A 17,433-nucleotide genomic window follows, 5' to 3' on the forward strand; every position below is an offset into this window, starting at 1 on the left:
GAATTTCAGAGACACTCTTTTTGATCTTCGAACTCATAGACAATGTCATTTTGTTATTATATATGCAATTTAAAATGTGTCAAGTGATGAACTCAAAGACACTTGTGGTTGATTGAAGGATTAAATGGAACAGCTAACACTGGCTTTGTTTTAATTAATTGTTATACTAAACTTCTTAAAATATAATTACTGTATCATGCTCTTCTCATTTTGGTCTGAGCAAATTGTATATCTAACCGATAAAGGAGCAGTGAGATTTGAAAGGTAAATTCACTAAATGATAAAGAAAAATCTAAACTGAATGATAAAGAAAACCCATCTTAAAAAGTACAAATATATGCATGCCAGACCAAACCATGCGTGAGATGTTATTATAGATGACCAAAATAAGAATAATTAACTAAACACTCAAAAACACCTTACGTGAATTCTTATCAATATATTGTAACACAGATAGCTAATTACGTATACACTCGCAGTAAAAGAAATGCAAAACTTGGGAGCTATCCTCTAGCTAATCCACTTATTCATCTTCCTCTATACAAGCATGGTAAGAGTTTGGTTCTGTCCACTCTAATCTGCTCCTCGTGTGAGTACGTATAACCACAAACACCACGGTACGTAATTGATCAATATTTATTAACGAATATATAGTTTAAGCATACCCACAGTATCCATACTCACATTTAACCCCAGCCGAGCACTTTCTAGTACACTTGCCACAGTGGTTGGGATTGTAAGCAACATAGGTACACTTTCCATTACAGCAACGCTGTGAAAACTCGCACTTGTGCCCGCACTTGCCGCAGTTATTCCGGTCTCCGAGAATGTTACGGCAATGAGTCTTGCAGCAGTTGAGAATGCTCGTCCCGTTGTTTGCTGAAATCCCATTGCAGATGTTGTGCTTGACGGCGTCACAGTGTGCACCTTTCTTGATAATGCTGGCCAAGAACCTGCCTCTTAATCTGAAGTTCGGATTCGGGGCATCGATCACGTACTCCTCCAACTCCTCGTCGTCGTCGCCCTCGAACTCGGATGAGAAGGCCATAGGGTATTGGGAGGCTAGGAGCAAAGCCGAAACCATGAGGGAGAGAATGGTGGTGAGCTTGAAGAAGTTGGCCATTCTCTGCAATTTGAGTATTCGCTACAAGAGTGTAAAGGAGGGAAGAGGTGGGTATTTTAAGGGGCAAGCTTCTCATAAAATATCATGTTAATTAATAAGTGCATTTTATCAACTTCTGTTTAGCTAGGGTGGGGAAATGTTAGTTTATTAAGCTGTAAGAATAATCCCATTTTAGGCCGAGTTGAGCATTAATAATTTAGTGCAAGGGATTCGATGAAGCACATGAGCCATACTTGACTAAAGAGGGGTGGCTTCCAAATTCTCCGCCATGGGAAGAGCCTTGGATTTGTTGTCTCAATGCCCACCCCTCAAATTAGGGTTTGATTAATGTAATATTGTTACCCCATAGCTAGATATTCTGCTAAGAATTTAATTGTATACTTGTTTAATAGCAAAATCGATCTGCATGTGCTTCTGCTACAAGAGTGTAATATATAGTTTGGCACCTTATGTAATTAAGCTATTCTTTGTTTAAACTCTTAGATCCAAGAGCATGATCTTACTAAGATATATAGAAAAACCATGTATTTGAGTAAGATGTGTTTAACCTGAAGATTACACATATCTAAATGTATGAAAGGTAAGTTTATCGTATGAATTGTTCTAATCGAATTATCCAATTTGTTTTTCATAACCAATACAGTTTTTGATCACACAAGTATTGTGCGCACAAATACATTGACTTCGAGAAGTCTATAAAAAAGCACTTCGGAAACATTCACTTCCAAACCCCGTGAAGAGGTTAGTAGTAGACTTTCGAAATACCATTAAACTAAATCAATATGGAGTCAAAATTAGCAGAAAATAAAAGAATTCCATATCAATGGTGGATTAATATTAGAGGAGCTTATAAATCGATCTGTGCTTGTTGATGGACGCAAAGTGACAGATCCACTCGTGTAGGGGGATCTTCTACTTCGGCGGAAACTGCGTTCAAGTCACAAGTGGATCACGTTGCAGATCCCGTTGTCAATGACGTCTCCAGTTCTGCTAGGTTGATGGAGGTTTCGTGAAGACGAATAAACAAATCAGGACCGCTGTTCTAGAGGGCACAACCTTTCCATGCCCTTGTTTTCTGACCAAATCAAACCCAGATTACTTGTCTTCACCGACTAATTGATCGAGCTGCTAGCTAGTGTGCTACAAAATGTCATATATATCACTCATATGTGCATAGCACTCACCTACCATATTATGTCATATATAGAATACTTTGAAGAGGTAATGACCTTTTGTTTCTATGTTTATGTTATACCAAGAATATGGCCGAGTTGCATATACTTAATTTGTAATACCAAAATGAGACTTTTACATGACATAGCATAGTCTCCAACGAGGTAGTTAGATTGCAAAATGTCGTTAGCTAGGTTTACAGCAATTATACATGTGTAAATGGAAGACTAAAGTACTGGGAATATTGTTAACTGATGCAATAAGAACCCTGAACTAGTATAGCCTATACAAAATGAAATTGGCATTCTTGGATCGATAGGATGTAAGAAGCTAGTCTCCATATATAGCTGCAAGAGAATCAAACATACATTGAAACCCTTGAACAGTTGTCGTAATTGATTTTCTCCTCAACTCTAACAAATTCGACTATCATTATCATCAGTTAAGAACAATTATTGCACATCATGCCATCACTTATGACGAGACTACTGTTGCTTCGTGATTACTGCATTAATTTGCGTATCGTTTTCAAGCTAGGGTAAATTATTATATAGTCATCATCTACAGGAAACCACAGACTGTTACTTGTCATGAAAGAAAGAAATTATGTCATCGCTTCTGGGTAGTCTTCGAATTCTGGAAGACTTGGAGAATAGTGGCATGGCGTCTGTAAGTTGTAAAAGGTATAAAAGAGTCTCGAAAGAGATCGACATCGGTCAGACAAATATGGTTCCAGATTTTGAGATGATTCTTTTTTCTGGTATTTATCAATTTTCTAAGGTGATCGATCACTTTGATAGGACTCATGTATCTTCTTTTGATGTTGGAAGCTACATGCCAAAATTACAACATTCCTGTTACTCGATCTGGAAGTTCTCGTTTTCTATATTATTTGCAGTAAAATCAGTTGGACAGAGAGAAAGAAAGTATTTCAGCAAGAGAAACAATGGAGGAACATGCATGGAGTAGCTGTATCATCATATATATGAGCAGTTGATTTTTGATTTTTTGCTAAACTAGAACTCTAGAAGAGAGTATATATGTCGATTGTCAAATAATATATGGGATTCATGTTATAGCATTACAAAGTTCCTTGAGGTTAATTCTGGAGCAGTGCAGGATATCCTGTTTTCTACATTTTGCTCAAAGAGATGAAGAAACTCAAGAGACATAGTACATCAAAGTATTTTACTCATGCTTTCAGTTGGTGTACGTGGTTATTGGGTTAATTAATGGATGGTGATTAGTAGTAAAAACAGTACAAATAAATGGGGTTAATTATAAGAGAGATATGATAAATGACCTATTTTAGACTCTAAAGTAGTTCAACAATTACATATCAATGGAGCAATTACCTTGGTTTTAAAATAGTTCAACAATTACATATCAATGGACCGGAGCAACAATTTTATAGCCGCCCCTTGTTAAAATTCTGTGTAATCATCAACCAAGAATAGGTCTATCTCAATTCTCAGAAGTATCGGAATATGCAGCTCCTCTTTCTTCTTCTCATACGAATCCAAGGCTTGCAGTCATTCGTCTGCAATCAAACAATTGCTGAAAAGAAACTCATCAAAAGGAAAGAACTAAAGTCTTATGCCAGCTCAATGGATCACCTAGCACGAGAACCATAAAATATACAAATTAAGTTGATGAGGGGAAAGAACTAAAGTCTGCAATTTAATTTTAGTTTTGAAGAGTTGAGAGAACACCAAGTTGTTTATAAAATATACCCAAAGTTTTCATTTCTCTACTAGTATCAATCGAGCTGACAATGACGAACTCGAGGTCTTTGAGATCATTTTTCATATATATTGTCGAAATTCTTGAGTCTTGATGACCAATGCTTTGGATAGGTGAATTGGATTTTCTACAAGGCTTAAGTGAACGTACTTGAGCCCTAGTACTTGTGATTGTTGGTGAAGTTCAAGAGGCAGAGCAAGAGAATAGTTGCACTGTTGCACACTTGAGCGGTTGATAGCAATGCATAATTCTTTGGAGACCGCAAAAGAGCAAAGATTGTTGAAGTATTTTTTTTGATAGAAAGATTGTTGAAGTAGTAATATGAATGTGCATACCACCAAACTGTATATATATATTCTCCTGTTGTATATTAATTCAACTTGAAATTGTTATGTACTAATAGGGTGATTATTTTGTATTTTTCTTTATATACATATGATCATCAGCATTTCTTTTGATTATGTATATATTTTTTTTCAAAGATTGTACACCTTTCGTTCGTTACTTGTGACTTATAGCTTCAGATTTTCAGATTATTTGTGTGTTGTCAGCAATAAAATTCAATATTTGGAAGAGGAATCGAAGAAGAGTCATATGAGAAGAAGAAAGAGGATCGAGCTCCATATATGAAAGGAGAAGATGAGCGGAAGCAAATTTGCAGCCCACCTCTAGAAATGGCTGATCAAATATCAATCATCTAAATAAATGTCACATGTTTTACGTATTATCATCCCAATTCGAGTTTCCACAGAAGGATGTATCGTGTGCTTTTTGGCGATGATCAAAGTATTAAGTATTAACGAATGACGACTAGTTATCTGTTTTGGTAACTTATACAGAAAATCACCATATCTATAGGTATCATCCAGACTGTTAGAACTCTATTATGTCATGGTTCAGGTTGATATGATTGATCTATATTTTTTCATTTTCATATACAATATTTACATGTGGGAGCTTCGAATATTCGTACCTCCGAAATCGGCATCTAAACCTCTTTCTTTTTGAGGTGAATAGTTGCGTTTGTCAACTCAAGTCAAATACCAATATGACACAGAAGAGTTGAAACCAACCAAATATGTGACCCGTTAACATCAAAGATTCATTTTAGGCCCCGTTGGTATAGCTTCGATTTAAAAAAAAATCAGCTTATGTATGAACTTTTAGATTTTATAGTGTTTGGTAAATTTTAAAAAAAATTACAGGTCATTGACAACAGCTTTTAAAAACAACCTAAATGTTACTTTTAAAAGCAGCTGTCACAAAAACATTAGAATTTAATATAATTTTTCTTGTCAGCACCTTTCAAACTAATATTTACTAAACATAAAACTATTTTAATTGACAGCTGATTATTTTCGCAGCACAACAATATCAGTTTTTTTCTAAAAATCGCAGCAATACCAAACTAGCCCTCGTACCATTAACCCAGACCCATACCCAACCCGACCCACTCAAACCCAGCAAGATCATCCCTAACGCTCAACAGCCTCATTTCTCAAAATTCAAATTCAAAACCCCTCCCGCTCTCTCTCCTCTCCGATGGCCACCAACGCCTACCTCACCACACCAACCAAAACCCCATCCCACTCCCGCAAACACCCCCACCCCAATTCCTCCGCCGCAAACGACATGTCGCCCTCCTTTTCCTCCGTCTTCAACTCCAACTCCAAGTCCCGCTTCGAGGCCTACAACCGCCTCCAAGCCGCCACCGTGGCCTTCGGCGAGAAGCTCCCCATCCCCGAGATCGTCGCCCTCGGCGGCCAATCCGACGGCAAGAGCTCCCTCCTCGAAGCTCTCCTAGGGTTTCGGTTCAATGTCCGCGAGGTTGAGATGGGCACTCGCAGGCCTCTCATTCTTCAGATGATCCATGACCCCACCGCTCTCGAGCCCCGGTGCCGATTCCAGGTCATTTCTCCTTTTTCCCTCTGCAATTTCATGGTTTTGCCCCGACATTTTTTGGTCTAGGGTTTTGAAATTGTGTTGAAATTGCAGAGAATTCGTGAGGAGAAGTTGAAATTTAAGGTCTTAAAGTTTCGAGAAATTTGGAAAAGTTAATAATTATTGCACTTTGAGAACTAATTTAGGATTTTAGTGTGGTCCTTGATATATTCGCAAGTACGGAATGGCTGAAGACTTGAATTTTAGGATGTTAATGTGTGAAGAATAGAATGTTAGGCAGGATTGTTTCAAATTGTGTTTGATTTGATCTTTTCATTCGTCTCCGCGGCGAAGTAAGACCTAAAAGAGAAAAGCGAAACTTGTTCTTGCACTGCACATAACTTCAGATTTGACATTTTAGGGGTGTCTGGCTGTTTTGGTGAATTGTGTTATGTTTGTGTAGTGTTGCGGTTGTCCTCCACTAAAGTGTTTCTTGCTTCTGTTGTAGATGATCGTTTAATCTTACAAGTTGCGTCTTTCTTGAAAACAGGAGGAGGATTCTGAAGAATATGGAAGTCCAGTAGTGTTGCCATCTGCGATTGCGGATCTTATAAAGTCTCGAACAGATGCGCTTTTGAAGAAGACAAAAACTGCAGTGTCTTCCAAGCCAATTGTGCTGAGAGCAGAATATGCTCATTGTCCAAATTTAACAATTATTGATACTCCAGGGTTTGTTCTTAAGGTGAGTTTTCAGTTTGAAACACTGCAACTTAAACGTGAGATATTTATATTTGGGTTGAGGGTTTGAAATATTGTTGGCAGGCAAAGAAAGGAGAACCTGAAAGGACACCTGAAGAAATTCTTTCAATGGTGAAGGCATTAGCTAGTCCTCCCCACCGCATTCTCCTGTTCCTTCAACAAAGTAGTGTGGAGTGGTGCTCATCCTTGTGGTTGGATTCCATTCGTGAAATTGATCCAACATTCAAAAGGACTATAATTGTTGTCTCGAAGTTTGATAATCGTCTAAAGGTATGACAGTTCAGCATATCTACAGTATTGCACATGATGTTGGTGAAAATTGGAAAGATCGAGTATTTCACTGATGAAACTTATTTTAATTGCCTCGTATCAAGTACAGAAGTAGATTTTATATTGTTTGAAACATTGATTTTGATTCTAAAGTAACATATGCAGGAATTTTCTGACCGGTGGGAAGTGGACCGCTATCTGAGTGCAAGTGGTTACCTTGGAGATAACACTCACCCATATTTTGTTGCTTTGCCAAAGGATAGGAATACCATTTCAAATGATGAGTTCCGCAAGCAAATATCTCACGTAGACTCAGAAGTTCTACGACATCTGCGTGAAGGTGTGAAGGGAGGATTTGATGAAGAAAAGTTTAGGCCTTACATTGGCTTTGGCTCTTTGAGAGAATATTTGGAGTCTGAACTACAAAAAAGGTATAAAGAAGCTGCCCCAGCTACTCTTGCTTTGCTTGAGGAGCGCTGCAGTCAAGTCACCACCGAACTAGCCACAATGGATTCAAAAATACAGGCTACTTCCGATGTTTCTCAGCTTAGAAGATCTGCAATATTGTACACATCTTCTATAAGCAATCATGTGGTGAGTAATCTTTGTCAAAACTTCTAAAATTTAACACACAATTTTAAATCGAAATTTTTACTTGGTTGTTACTTTATTTATCTTTTTGACGTATGAGACTTTTTCGTATTGTTTTGGATAATCCATTATGCTTATGTAAGATCTTATATCTCTTCCCGAACATCTTGTAATGGATGCTTCTTCTTTAACTTGAATGACTTGAGCACAAGTTTAAACTTATATTTAAGTAAAGAATTCTTAAGTAAAATATAGGAAAGTTCCCTAATATTGATAAATGTTTATTTTGGTTTTTGTTATTGATAAATGTTGAAGGGGGCTTTGATTGATGGAGCAGCAGATCCTGCCCCTGAGCAATGGGGGAAAACAACTTTTGATGAGCGTTCAGAAAGTGGTATTGGGGGTTGGCCTGGTGTTACAGCAGAGATAAGGCCTCCCAATGCTACTCTTCGACTGTATGGAGGAGCTGCATTTGAAAGGGTCATGCATGAATTTCATTGTGCTGCATATTCGATTGAATGCCCTCCAGTGTCGAGGGAGAAGGTATGCTCTTGCTGCTAAAGCAATTTAGCTTGGAGATTTCGGTTTTGATTATTTGTGGACAGATTAGTTCTAAAGCCTTTTTCAAACAGGTAGCAAATATACTACTTGCTCATGCTAGCAGAGGCGGGGGTAGAGGAGTGACAGAGGCAGCTGCAGAGATTGCCCGAGCTGCTGCCCGATCATGGCTTGCTCCTCTTCTTGACACTGCATGCGACCGGCTTTCTTTTGTTTTGGGAAATCTCTTTGAGCTTGCTCTAGAACGGACTCGCTACCGTGATTCTGAAAGTAAGTCGCTATATGTGCTACTCTTTTTTCCTTTTACTTGTTTGTCTTCTTCCTTTTATCAGTGATCCCAAAGAGTTGTGAAAAAGAGATTAGAGTTTTTTTTTTTTTGAGCTCTCTACCTTCTCAGCTTAGGGAAGTTAATAGGTTATTTGGAATCTGAAATACACATTAGGGTATGGTATGTTGTCAAACTAGTTAAGAATTTCAGTTTGCACCGTAATTTTGGTTTCCTGCATTAGCACTAATTATATTGCTGTCTTGATTTTCCCCTCCTTATCCTTTTTTCTTAAGTTACTACATATGATTGATTATATACAAGCAAAATTTCCCTTGTCAGCAGTGTTCAATTTATGTATTTTGATACCAAAACTATGGCTTTTTGTTCATTTTGCTAGATGGGGGGAAATCAGGAAATATGGATGGGTGTGTTGGTTTTCATGCTGCTCTAAGGCAGGCTTACAATCGCTTTGTAAAAGATCTATCTAAACAGTGCAAGCAACTAGTCCGCCACCACCTGGACTCGGTTACAAGTCCATACTCATTGGTTGGTTATGAGACTGATTTCCAGGGAAGTTATGGCTCCAGTGCAACCTCTTTTGTCAGATCTAACCAGTCCTCAGTCAATTCATTTTTACTTGAGTTGTCTGACGTCTCAATGATAGATCAGGAGAATAACCCTCCAGAAAAGAATGTACAGCAAACAACTCCAGGAAAAGGGGCAGAGGCTAGAGATCCTCTTCGAGAATGCCAAATGACTGTGCCTGAGACTCCATCACCTGATCAGCCCCGTGATGATGGTGCAAAGAAGGATCTTGGAAATGGCATTGATATTGGACCCAGAAAGCGGGTATCAAGAATGACAGGCAATAACAAATACTTTGACAATGTAAGAGCACAAAATGGGGGCTCCCTTCTCTTTGGAAATGGGGATGATGCTTTAAGATCAGGTTCACCTTACACAGAAGTTTGTTCATCCGCTGCACAGCACTTTGCACGCATACGTGAAGTTCTTGTTGAGAAAAATGTGGCATCAGCTCTGAATTCTGGGTTCCTAACCCCTTGGTGAGTTGCTTTTTGATGCATACTTTTAAGCCCATCTTATCGTCTTCCCCTCAGTCTTTACTTTCCATGTGTCATAGTAACCAACATATTGAGGTTATAGGGTGATTTGTTGTTTGCTTTTTCTAATTTTTCCTAAGTATGAGACCCTGTTAAAATTAAGATCACCAGTAGAGTCAACTGTTATGACTTTTGTCTTACTGGGGAACCCTTAAAGTTTGATGTCCTTTCTTTCACTTTCTTAGAATGTCAAATGTTCTTGACTCCGCTTGCTGATCTTGAAATTCCCATTTCATTTTGTTATAGTCTCTACATTTGCAAGTCAGAAATTGTCAGCATGCTTATATGTGGTTTCCCAAAATAGTGAAGAAAAATATTCCACTAGTTAGATACTTCAGCATTTGCAGAGCTGTTTTCAAATTGTTTTTCTTGTTTTAGTTTTAATTTTTTACTTTTTGTACCAAACTACTAGCATTCGTTTGTTAAAGATTATAGTTTGTCTGCTTTCATAAGGCTAGAATCTTTAAATTTTCTGCAGAGGCCTTTTGTATATACTAGAGTAGAGAATGACCCCAGACCTTTATTATAATCCTCTTTCACTTATATTTTGATAATTTTTCTACTTATATTCAGGTCTTAAGCTTAAAATTGGTGTCTTAGAGAGTGCACCAAGTAGCCTAGCTCCCAGATTCCTTGTGCCAAATTAAATCAATACCTGCTTTTTCATTGGGATATTTCTTACTAGTATTGGTATTTAAGGGTTATAATGAGTTGTTACTTCTTATTCGTGCAGTCGAGATCGGCTTGTTCTGGCACTTGGTTTGGATTTGTTTGCTGTGAATGATGAGAAATTCATGGACATGTTTGTTGTCCCTGGTGCAATTGATCTACTACAAAATGAGCGGCAGTCACTCCAGAAGCGTCAAAAGACACTCCAGTCTTGCTTGACTGAGTTCAAAACTCTTGCTCGAGCTCTTTGATGGTGAACACAAAGTTTTGAAAGGTATCCCTAGTTTTTCATTCACATCTAGTGATCATTGAAGTTTTCACTCAGGTGCCTGGTAGAATTTGCTGTTGATTCCTTGCTACTGCACGATGATTGAGTTCTCTGTACGGCCATGTTGTTGTGGTTGATGTATGGCCATGTTGTTCACTTAGGTTGTAGCTGGAAATACTGATACTATTGATTCGTGTGTACATAGCCAAATCATTTTCTTGAGTGTTAAATGTGTCACACAAGAATTAGTTATGTTCTTGAATGAATGGTTGGGATACAATCCTTTTCCGATGATGAAAGAACTAGTTATGTTCTTTTTGAAAGAAATAAGCTGTTATTCACTGAATCAGACTGAGAAAACCATCATGTAGCTGAAAGTTAGTAGGTTTTTTTTTTTTTTTTGAAAAAGCTCAAAGTTAGCAGTTTATAACTTTCATAGAAGAATTATTATGAGATTCTTCTTAATTAATACCAATATGAAGCTGAAGTTCTTCATAATACATATTAGATACCTTCTCTTTACATGGGTTTTTGATTAGCACCCCGTAGTAACTCGGATTGATAGTTTGCAGCGAAATTTACTGAAACACTAGCGAAATTATACTTCAGAGTCTAGTTTTCGAACGCACTACGATTTGTTCGTTTGGTTAAGTGTATCTAAGCTAGCTCAAAATTCAACTTCGAACTTGATGGAATTGCTGTTAAAGAAATGGTTTGAATGTGGGGGATGAATCCAACGGAGCAGTAGCTGGGTTTTGTTATTTTTCTAAACAGAAAACAACATAATTGAAGAATTTGACCATAAAAGTCTGAGAAGGGGGAAGACAGCTACAATAATATGTGGTGGACTGACTGAAAATGGAGCACTACTCATGAACCTGTGACACACAGGAAGAGGACAGGACTGGTCCCCTTCCTCCAACCTTGCATGTTCCATTCCCCCCCCCCCCCCCCCCCCCAAGGTCAAGTGCCCCTAATCTCATGGGACCTAATCCGACATTATGAATTATTACAATAATCAATCAATGGGGTTTTGTTGTAATCACTCTGATCACTATCACTACTGCCCACCATTTTCTCACCACAGCCTCATTGTAGGTGTTGATGACTACTCACCATCACCACGTTATCACGTTTCAGTTTTGATGATCAAAGTTAGTAGGAATTGCCGAGTGGTTATGTATGCCTTTCCTTTGACAAACAATGAGAAGACATTAGATAGAACTTGATGTCTTCAAGAAAAATGAGAAGAGATTAGAACTTTAACTCTTGATAATCGGTTGATCGGAAATTAGGTTTTGATCGATGTTATCCCGATTACTACTTAAGTGGTTTTTTCAGCCAATGACCGTGCTAAATACTCTTTTTTCTTTCTAAAGGCAAAATATAGAAGTTCATACACTAGCTAGTTTATTTCATTTTATATAATTATCTCTGTCTTAATTTCATTACGATAATTTGTTGAACAAGTTATACTATGAAACAGGGAGCCCTTCTAGTGAGGACTTGGTGAGGACTTTTCGGTTTATGGTTTAAAAGACCCAATTTTCAATCACATTTTGACATCTTATCCGTTCAGTTTTTAGGTTTATATGAGTAGATCATTTCAACAAATTTTCACCCAAACCCTAAACCCTAAACCCTAAACCCTAAACGAACACCAATTTTCACCCAAATTGGTGTTCGTTAAGATAACAAACTAAATCAAATTAATGGACGAACCAAATCTGTCAAATATGAACCGTTCAAGTTCATAATTGATAAATCTCATTTATGAATGTCTTAACAATTTTCAATATAGCTGAAAATTTGAAGAAAAAATCTACTCATAAATACCTATAAACTGAACGGTCAAGATGTAGATATAAGATCAAGAGGTGGGATAAGCCGAAAAGTCCTCACCAAATCCTCAATTTAAGGGTCCTCACTAGAAGGGTTTCCTTATGAAACATATTAGTCAGTTTTATACTTAAATGGGTAGGGTAAAATTATAATTTTCAGACTGTTCTTAATTTGCTATTTATTAGATGAAAAATCTATTGAGTTTTTCTATTGAAATCATTTAAGAGAATATATGTACAAGGAACATACAAAGGCCAAAATCAGCGTCACGTAAGAGCTAAACTAAAGCGAACCAAAAGATGTTCACTACTATAAATAACAACTTAGGCCATGAAACGGTTTTGGTTTCGTGGCCAAAGTCCAAGTAAGGCTATGAAACCTATTTTGTAGCCTCTAAGAAAACTTTCGTAGCCTAAATTAAAACTAATTCAACCACATAAAGTCAACTCGACACTTCAGAGTTCTTTTGCCGTTTTAGTTTATCCATAGGCAACGAAAGTTCTTTTTGTAGTCTTACCTTTTACCAAATAAATAGACATTAAGGCTCGAATGCTTTCTACTTAGGCCAAATTGAAGTTACATTTATAAGATCTGAAACTGTTTCCAAATTGAAAACAGAAGAAAATAACTGAAGGAAAGAAAAAAAGAAACTCTTTCTAAAAAAAAAAAACTGGGCATTAGGCAATGATTAACTAAATCATGCCGTATTGTCCTCAAATGATCTTTTACACTTAGATCTTGAGGAGAAGACCGCTTGTGAACTCAAGACATAAGTTCGTGCAGGAAATCAAATTTCCGCGCAGCATGACCTTCAGTTACTAGAACAGTCGTAACTTCCTCTAGATAATACATATGAACGAACTGTAAACGGTTTTGGAAACTAGACTCATTTAGCTTTCCAATCGTATATTACACACGTTCTGGTTCGTTAGGAGCTATTCAAAAAGTCCCGTCGAAGTTGACCGTTTTGCTAAAATCATATTCTCGGACAGATTCGTCCTACTTTACGAAAACGGTCATAACTCACTCAATATGATAGGTATGATCAAATGGTTGGTGTCCCTGGAAATTAGACACATAGATCTTTCCAATGGTACAAGTTTCACCATTTTCCAGTGAGTGAGGTTTCATGTAGGTCCCGTGGAGCTTGACCTACGAAACTTAGCAAATTCTGATTTCGCTATTGATGTGTCTTTCTTATGTAGGGATAGAATAAGCCTCAACCTTTCATACCATTAAGTATTGAAAAAGGAGTTACTGCCATTACATTAGCGTTGCGTGGGCGCATAGCTACACTTAGTTTTACAACTTTTCGTAGCGAATAAGATGTCAAGTCTTTCGTATTGTGTTGAGTACATTGATGCGTTTTATTGTACTTAGATGGGAACTCCATCTCTTAACACATATTTGTCATCTTGCTTTAGACAATACAACGGATCTCTCTTTAGAGTAAAGACTTTGACTAATCATGGGAGTATATGTAGGCCTCACTTTCGTTATAGAGCGCCTAAGCCGATTGATGGAAAATCATCGTCAATACAGTCATCGAGTGTCTTATCGAGACCGTGTCTTCCCACGATCTTTTTCTTTGGATGTTGATACATATTGGCATCTCTTGATCCATCAAGAGTCCATGTAAATCCGGAATGAATACGCAAAGGCATAATTCACCATATCCCTTCCAAATCAAGTAGAGTCCATGTGCATTTCAATACATTTAGCAAACGCAAGCTCCTGTGGTTTAGAGCCACTTGATTCGGATGAATGAAGTCCTTTAAGAGCTTCATGTATATCTCTGATCCCATAGAGATGTTATTATAACCACATTCATAGGCTGCATGTTTAGTTATTCGGAAACTACCAAACTGACAAAATAGTGGAGTTCAATGACATCCATTACGAGAGCATATCTCATCGTAGTCGATCTCAGTACGTGTTAGTGAGAGACCCGCGCCATAAGGTGAGTCTAAGCTCTTGTTCTCACTACGCTATCTAACAAAGGTATAGTTGATAGAGTTTAGCTTGCGGTGTCGGCATCACCTGCCCAATGACCTATCTCTTTGTTAATGCTGGATCGCATCTTTCCGTTAGGCCAATCAACTAAGTTGATATCCATCAACGAAGGGTGGTTCGATAGTAGACTCATTATCTCACGTCCTCATGTACACTAGTGTAATACTTGTAGAGATCTCTATATGGATTGGATTTGACATTGAGGCGTCCCCCAACGATAATCACAATTCAGACTTCATGAGACGGATTTGAGTATCACTAATCAATGGATTAGGTTGTGCCAAGCTCGCTTTCTTCCTAGTGCGAGAAAGTATCGAACCTAAGGGTCTCCCTCCTTTTGGGGAGCCACACGGCCTTGTGACACCAATTTTGCCACTATATGACGTCACTATATCACCATCCATGGTGATGACGTCAAGACCAACACCTTTTGGTCGCGCCATGTCCTTTGAATAGGACATCAATCCTTACAGACATATTTACAGCATGTGATCTCGTCACTTGAACACTTTAAGCGTTTGGGATCAAGATGAGACTTAGTGGGGACAAACCACGACAATTCACGTCGTTCCACTTGAACACTTGTGTTCTTATCTCCCCCTAACGGCGGGAATATTATTTCATCAAAGTGACAATCCGCAATATAGCGGTGAAAGAGATCGTTTGACAAGGTTTCTACATATGCGGATTATAGGTGGAGGTTCACATCCAACCTAAATACTTATTTATCTCAAATGACCCATCATTGTGCGCAGTGGCAGTGCGATTTGGCACCTAGAATAAACATCTAGCTGAGCTCAAGGATTGGAGATCCGTTTCAATCTTGTTTGAGCTCAAGGATTGCAATCCTGGTACACAGTCACGAGCTGTAGTACAAAAATATTCAATGATGGTAGGTCGTAGATGAATAGTAAAGCTGCATGCAAATATTGCATAGCCCCAAGACGCAATAAAAAGATTGATGCGCATCAATAATGTTCGAGCGACAAGCTAAAGTTGCTTGGTCGTAGCCTCGGTGAGACCGTATTGCGTGTGAACATGGGGTACAGGACACTTCAACTTACATCCCGATAAACTTCTTTAAAGAATGGGTAGTGAGCCCGTAGAAATATAAGCAGCATAAGCAGTAGATAATAGTGTAACACGTGACCAGTGTGTTAACACTTCAACCAACACCATAAAGCATAAAAAGGTGTCCGCAAGTTGGTTGTATCTATCTACATAGTTTGATGTAAGAATAGAATGTTCACTTTTGTGTCATTTAGCGTAGGAGGGTCTCACTCCTAATTTAGCTAAAAAATAGGCTTTCAAAACGAGCAATGAGCATTGCAGGGGGCTAATGCGACATCGAGGGAAGACCGGTGCACCTCAATTGCTTGAGGAATTGATCAGACGACCTCCAGGAAGTTGAAGTCATGTTCGGGTGACGTCTATGTCCCCAGGGTCACCACCATGCTTCATGGTGATGCTAGATCTCGAATGTCTTCGTTTTGAGCTGAAGAATGGATGTCCATGAGAATTTCTGAAAATTTGGACCATTATATCTCTTCTAGGTTGACCAATTTGGTCAAACCAAAGCCTATATGAGTCGGTGTCCCAAATATCATGTTTGGCGACAACATTGGATTCGATATTCGAATCGTATTGACATACAATCCACTAGATTGACTCATGAATTTCTCCAAGATGCGCTTTAGTCCGCATTCATGAGAAGATATACACAAAAGAATTCTTGTTCATTCTCACAATGTGTTTTCAAATAAAAACTATTAGCAGGAATGTCTTAAAAGCTCAATATGGTTCGATTGCCTCTCAATGCATAGAGGGTATCTGCGACATTGATCATGGTGTCATGAGGCAACAAGATTCAAGCTAAACCACGTCTCTGAATGACCGGTATGATTTAATCATTATAGTCACAGAAGATTTACAAAGGCACAAAATCCAAAGATAGTTGCCGATTCTTTAGAATGTTGTGGATAGTTTCACTATCTGCGAAGCACTCAATGTCTCGATGAGACAGATCTGCAAAATGGAGTAGATAAGAGAGTAAATAGTTCCACTTGAACCATTTAGAAGGATTGAACGAAGCTACAAAGAGCTGCAATCCCGAGAATGCATAAAAATTTCCGCGCAGAATAACCTTTGCGCACTAAAACAGCCATAACTTCTTCGTTAAAATAGATATGGATGAACTGCGAAAAGTTCTGAAAACTAAACTCGTAGAGCTTTCCAATGATATAAAGCTCACTGTCTGGTTCATCCGGAACTGTTCACAAAGCTCAAACAAAGTTGACTGTCCTGAAGGGATAGATTGTTGTTTTTCGCAGAATTGGCATGTGCGAAGCTGTGAAGCTTGCAAGTGGCGTGTAGGCTTTTGCCTTAGCCACAAGTGACGTGTGTATGATCAAAACCAAGTCCTTTCGGTCATTCTAAGGTCGTAAACTCCATGACAAGTTAGCAAAAGCTCCCTGACATGAACATAAACTAACTCAGAGGGCCTAGAGGATTAGATCATGATGATAATTTTCCGGTTTTTGATAAGTCTTTAACGTCTTTTGCAAGACGGCAATTGGTTTAATAGCGTAGGGGGATCCAAAATCAAAAGCTTTCGGTAACTCCAAGTCAGTATGACCAGGCATGTCCATGGAGGGTCGGTAGTGTGAGGCACACTTGAAACCACTATCTCCTTAATTTCGGACAATTCTAAGACATCACACTGAGCTTGGATGAGCCTAGTTGAACAATTAATGATGGAAAATCCGCTACAGGGTAGAAGACTTAACCGGAAACACGTGGGCGATCCTCTTTGAGGATGCAGTGCCATGAGTCACCTTCAAAAGAAGGGACCAAAATCCGCACAATATGCCATGTCTCTAAGGACGATGTAAGAATATACATCTTTTTATAAATCAATATGAACCATAAGAGGAGAATAGTTTCACTTCGAAAAAATTCCCAAGGCATTCATTATTGCTAATGTGAGTATATATCGAGGTCTCGAATAAACAAAGAACATCGATACGATGTCTTATTACATATAGCTTGGAAAGAAAATCAATGTCTAGCCAATGACATCAAAGTCAGGGGTAGCTAGAGCTGTTGATTTTTCGTACTTTTTGTATGCATTCATAATTTGAAGGAGCTTGACAAT

General features: G+C 38.2%; 2 protein-coding genes across 2 annotated transcripts; one reads left to right on the forward strand and one right to left on the reverse strand.

Annotated features, from left to right (window-relative positions):
* Positions 1 to 655: 655 nt before the first annotated feature.
* On the reverse strand, positions 656 to 1,123 carry LOC101308760. The gene has a single exon (XM_004297875.1). The coding sequence runs from the start codon at positions 1,121 to 1,123 to the stop codon at positions 656 to 658; it is 468 nt and encodes a 155-aa protein (XP_004297923.1).
* A 4,458-nt stretch (positions 1,124 to 5,581) lies between these two features.
* Positions 5,582 to 10,407, forward strand: LOC101309049 (dynamin-related protein 5A-like). The gene is made up of 8 exons (XM_004297876.1): positions 5,582 to 5,947; positions 6,471 to 6,662; positions 6,743 to 6,949; positions 7,115 to 7,543; positions 7,856 to 8,083; positions 8,173 to 8,368; positions 8,764 to 9,430; positions 10,221 to 10,407. The coding sequence occupies exons 1-8, from the start codon at positions 5,582 to 5,584 to the stop codon at positions 10,405 to 10,407; spliced, it is 2,472 nt and encodes an 823-aa protein (XP_004297924.1).
* Positions 10,408 to 17,433: the final 7,026 nt, after the last annotated feature.

The sequence above is a fragment of the Fragaria vesca genome, linkage group LG4 (assembly GCF_000184155.1).
Source record: "Fragaria vesca subsp. vesca linkage group LG4, FraVesHawaii_1.0, whole genome shotgun sequence".
Taxonomy (NCBI): domain Eukaryota; kingdom Viridiplantae; phylum Streptophyta; class Magnoliopsida; order Rosales; family Rosaceae; genus Fragaria; species Fragaria vesca.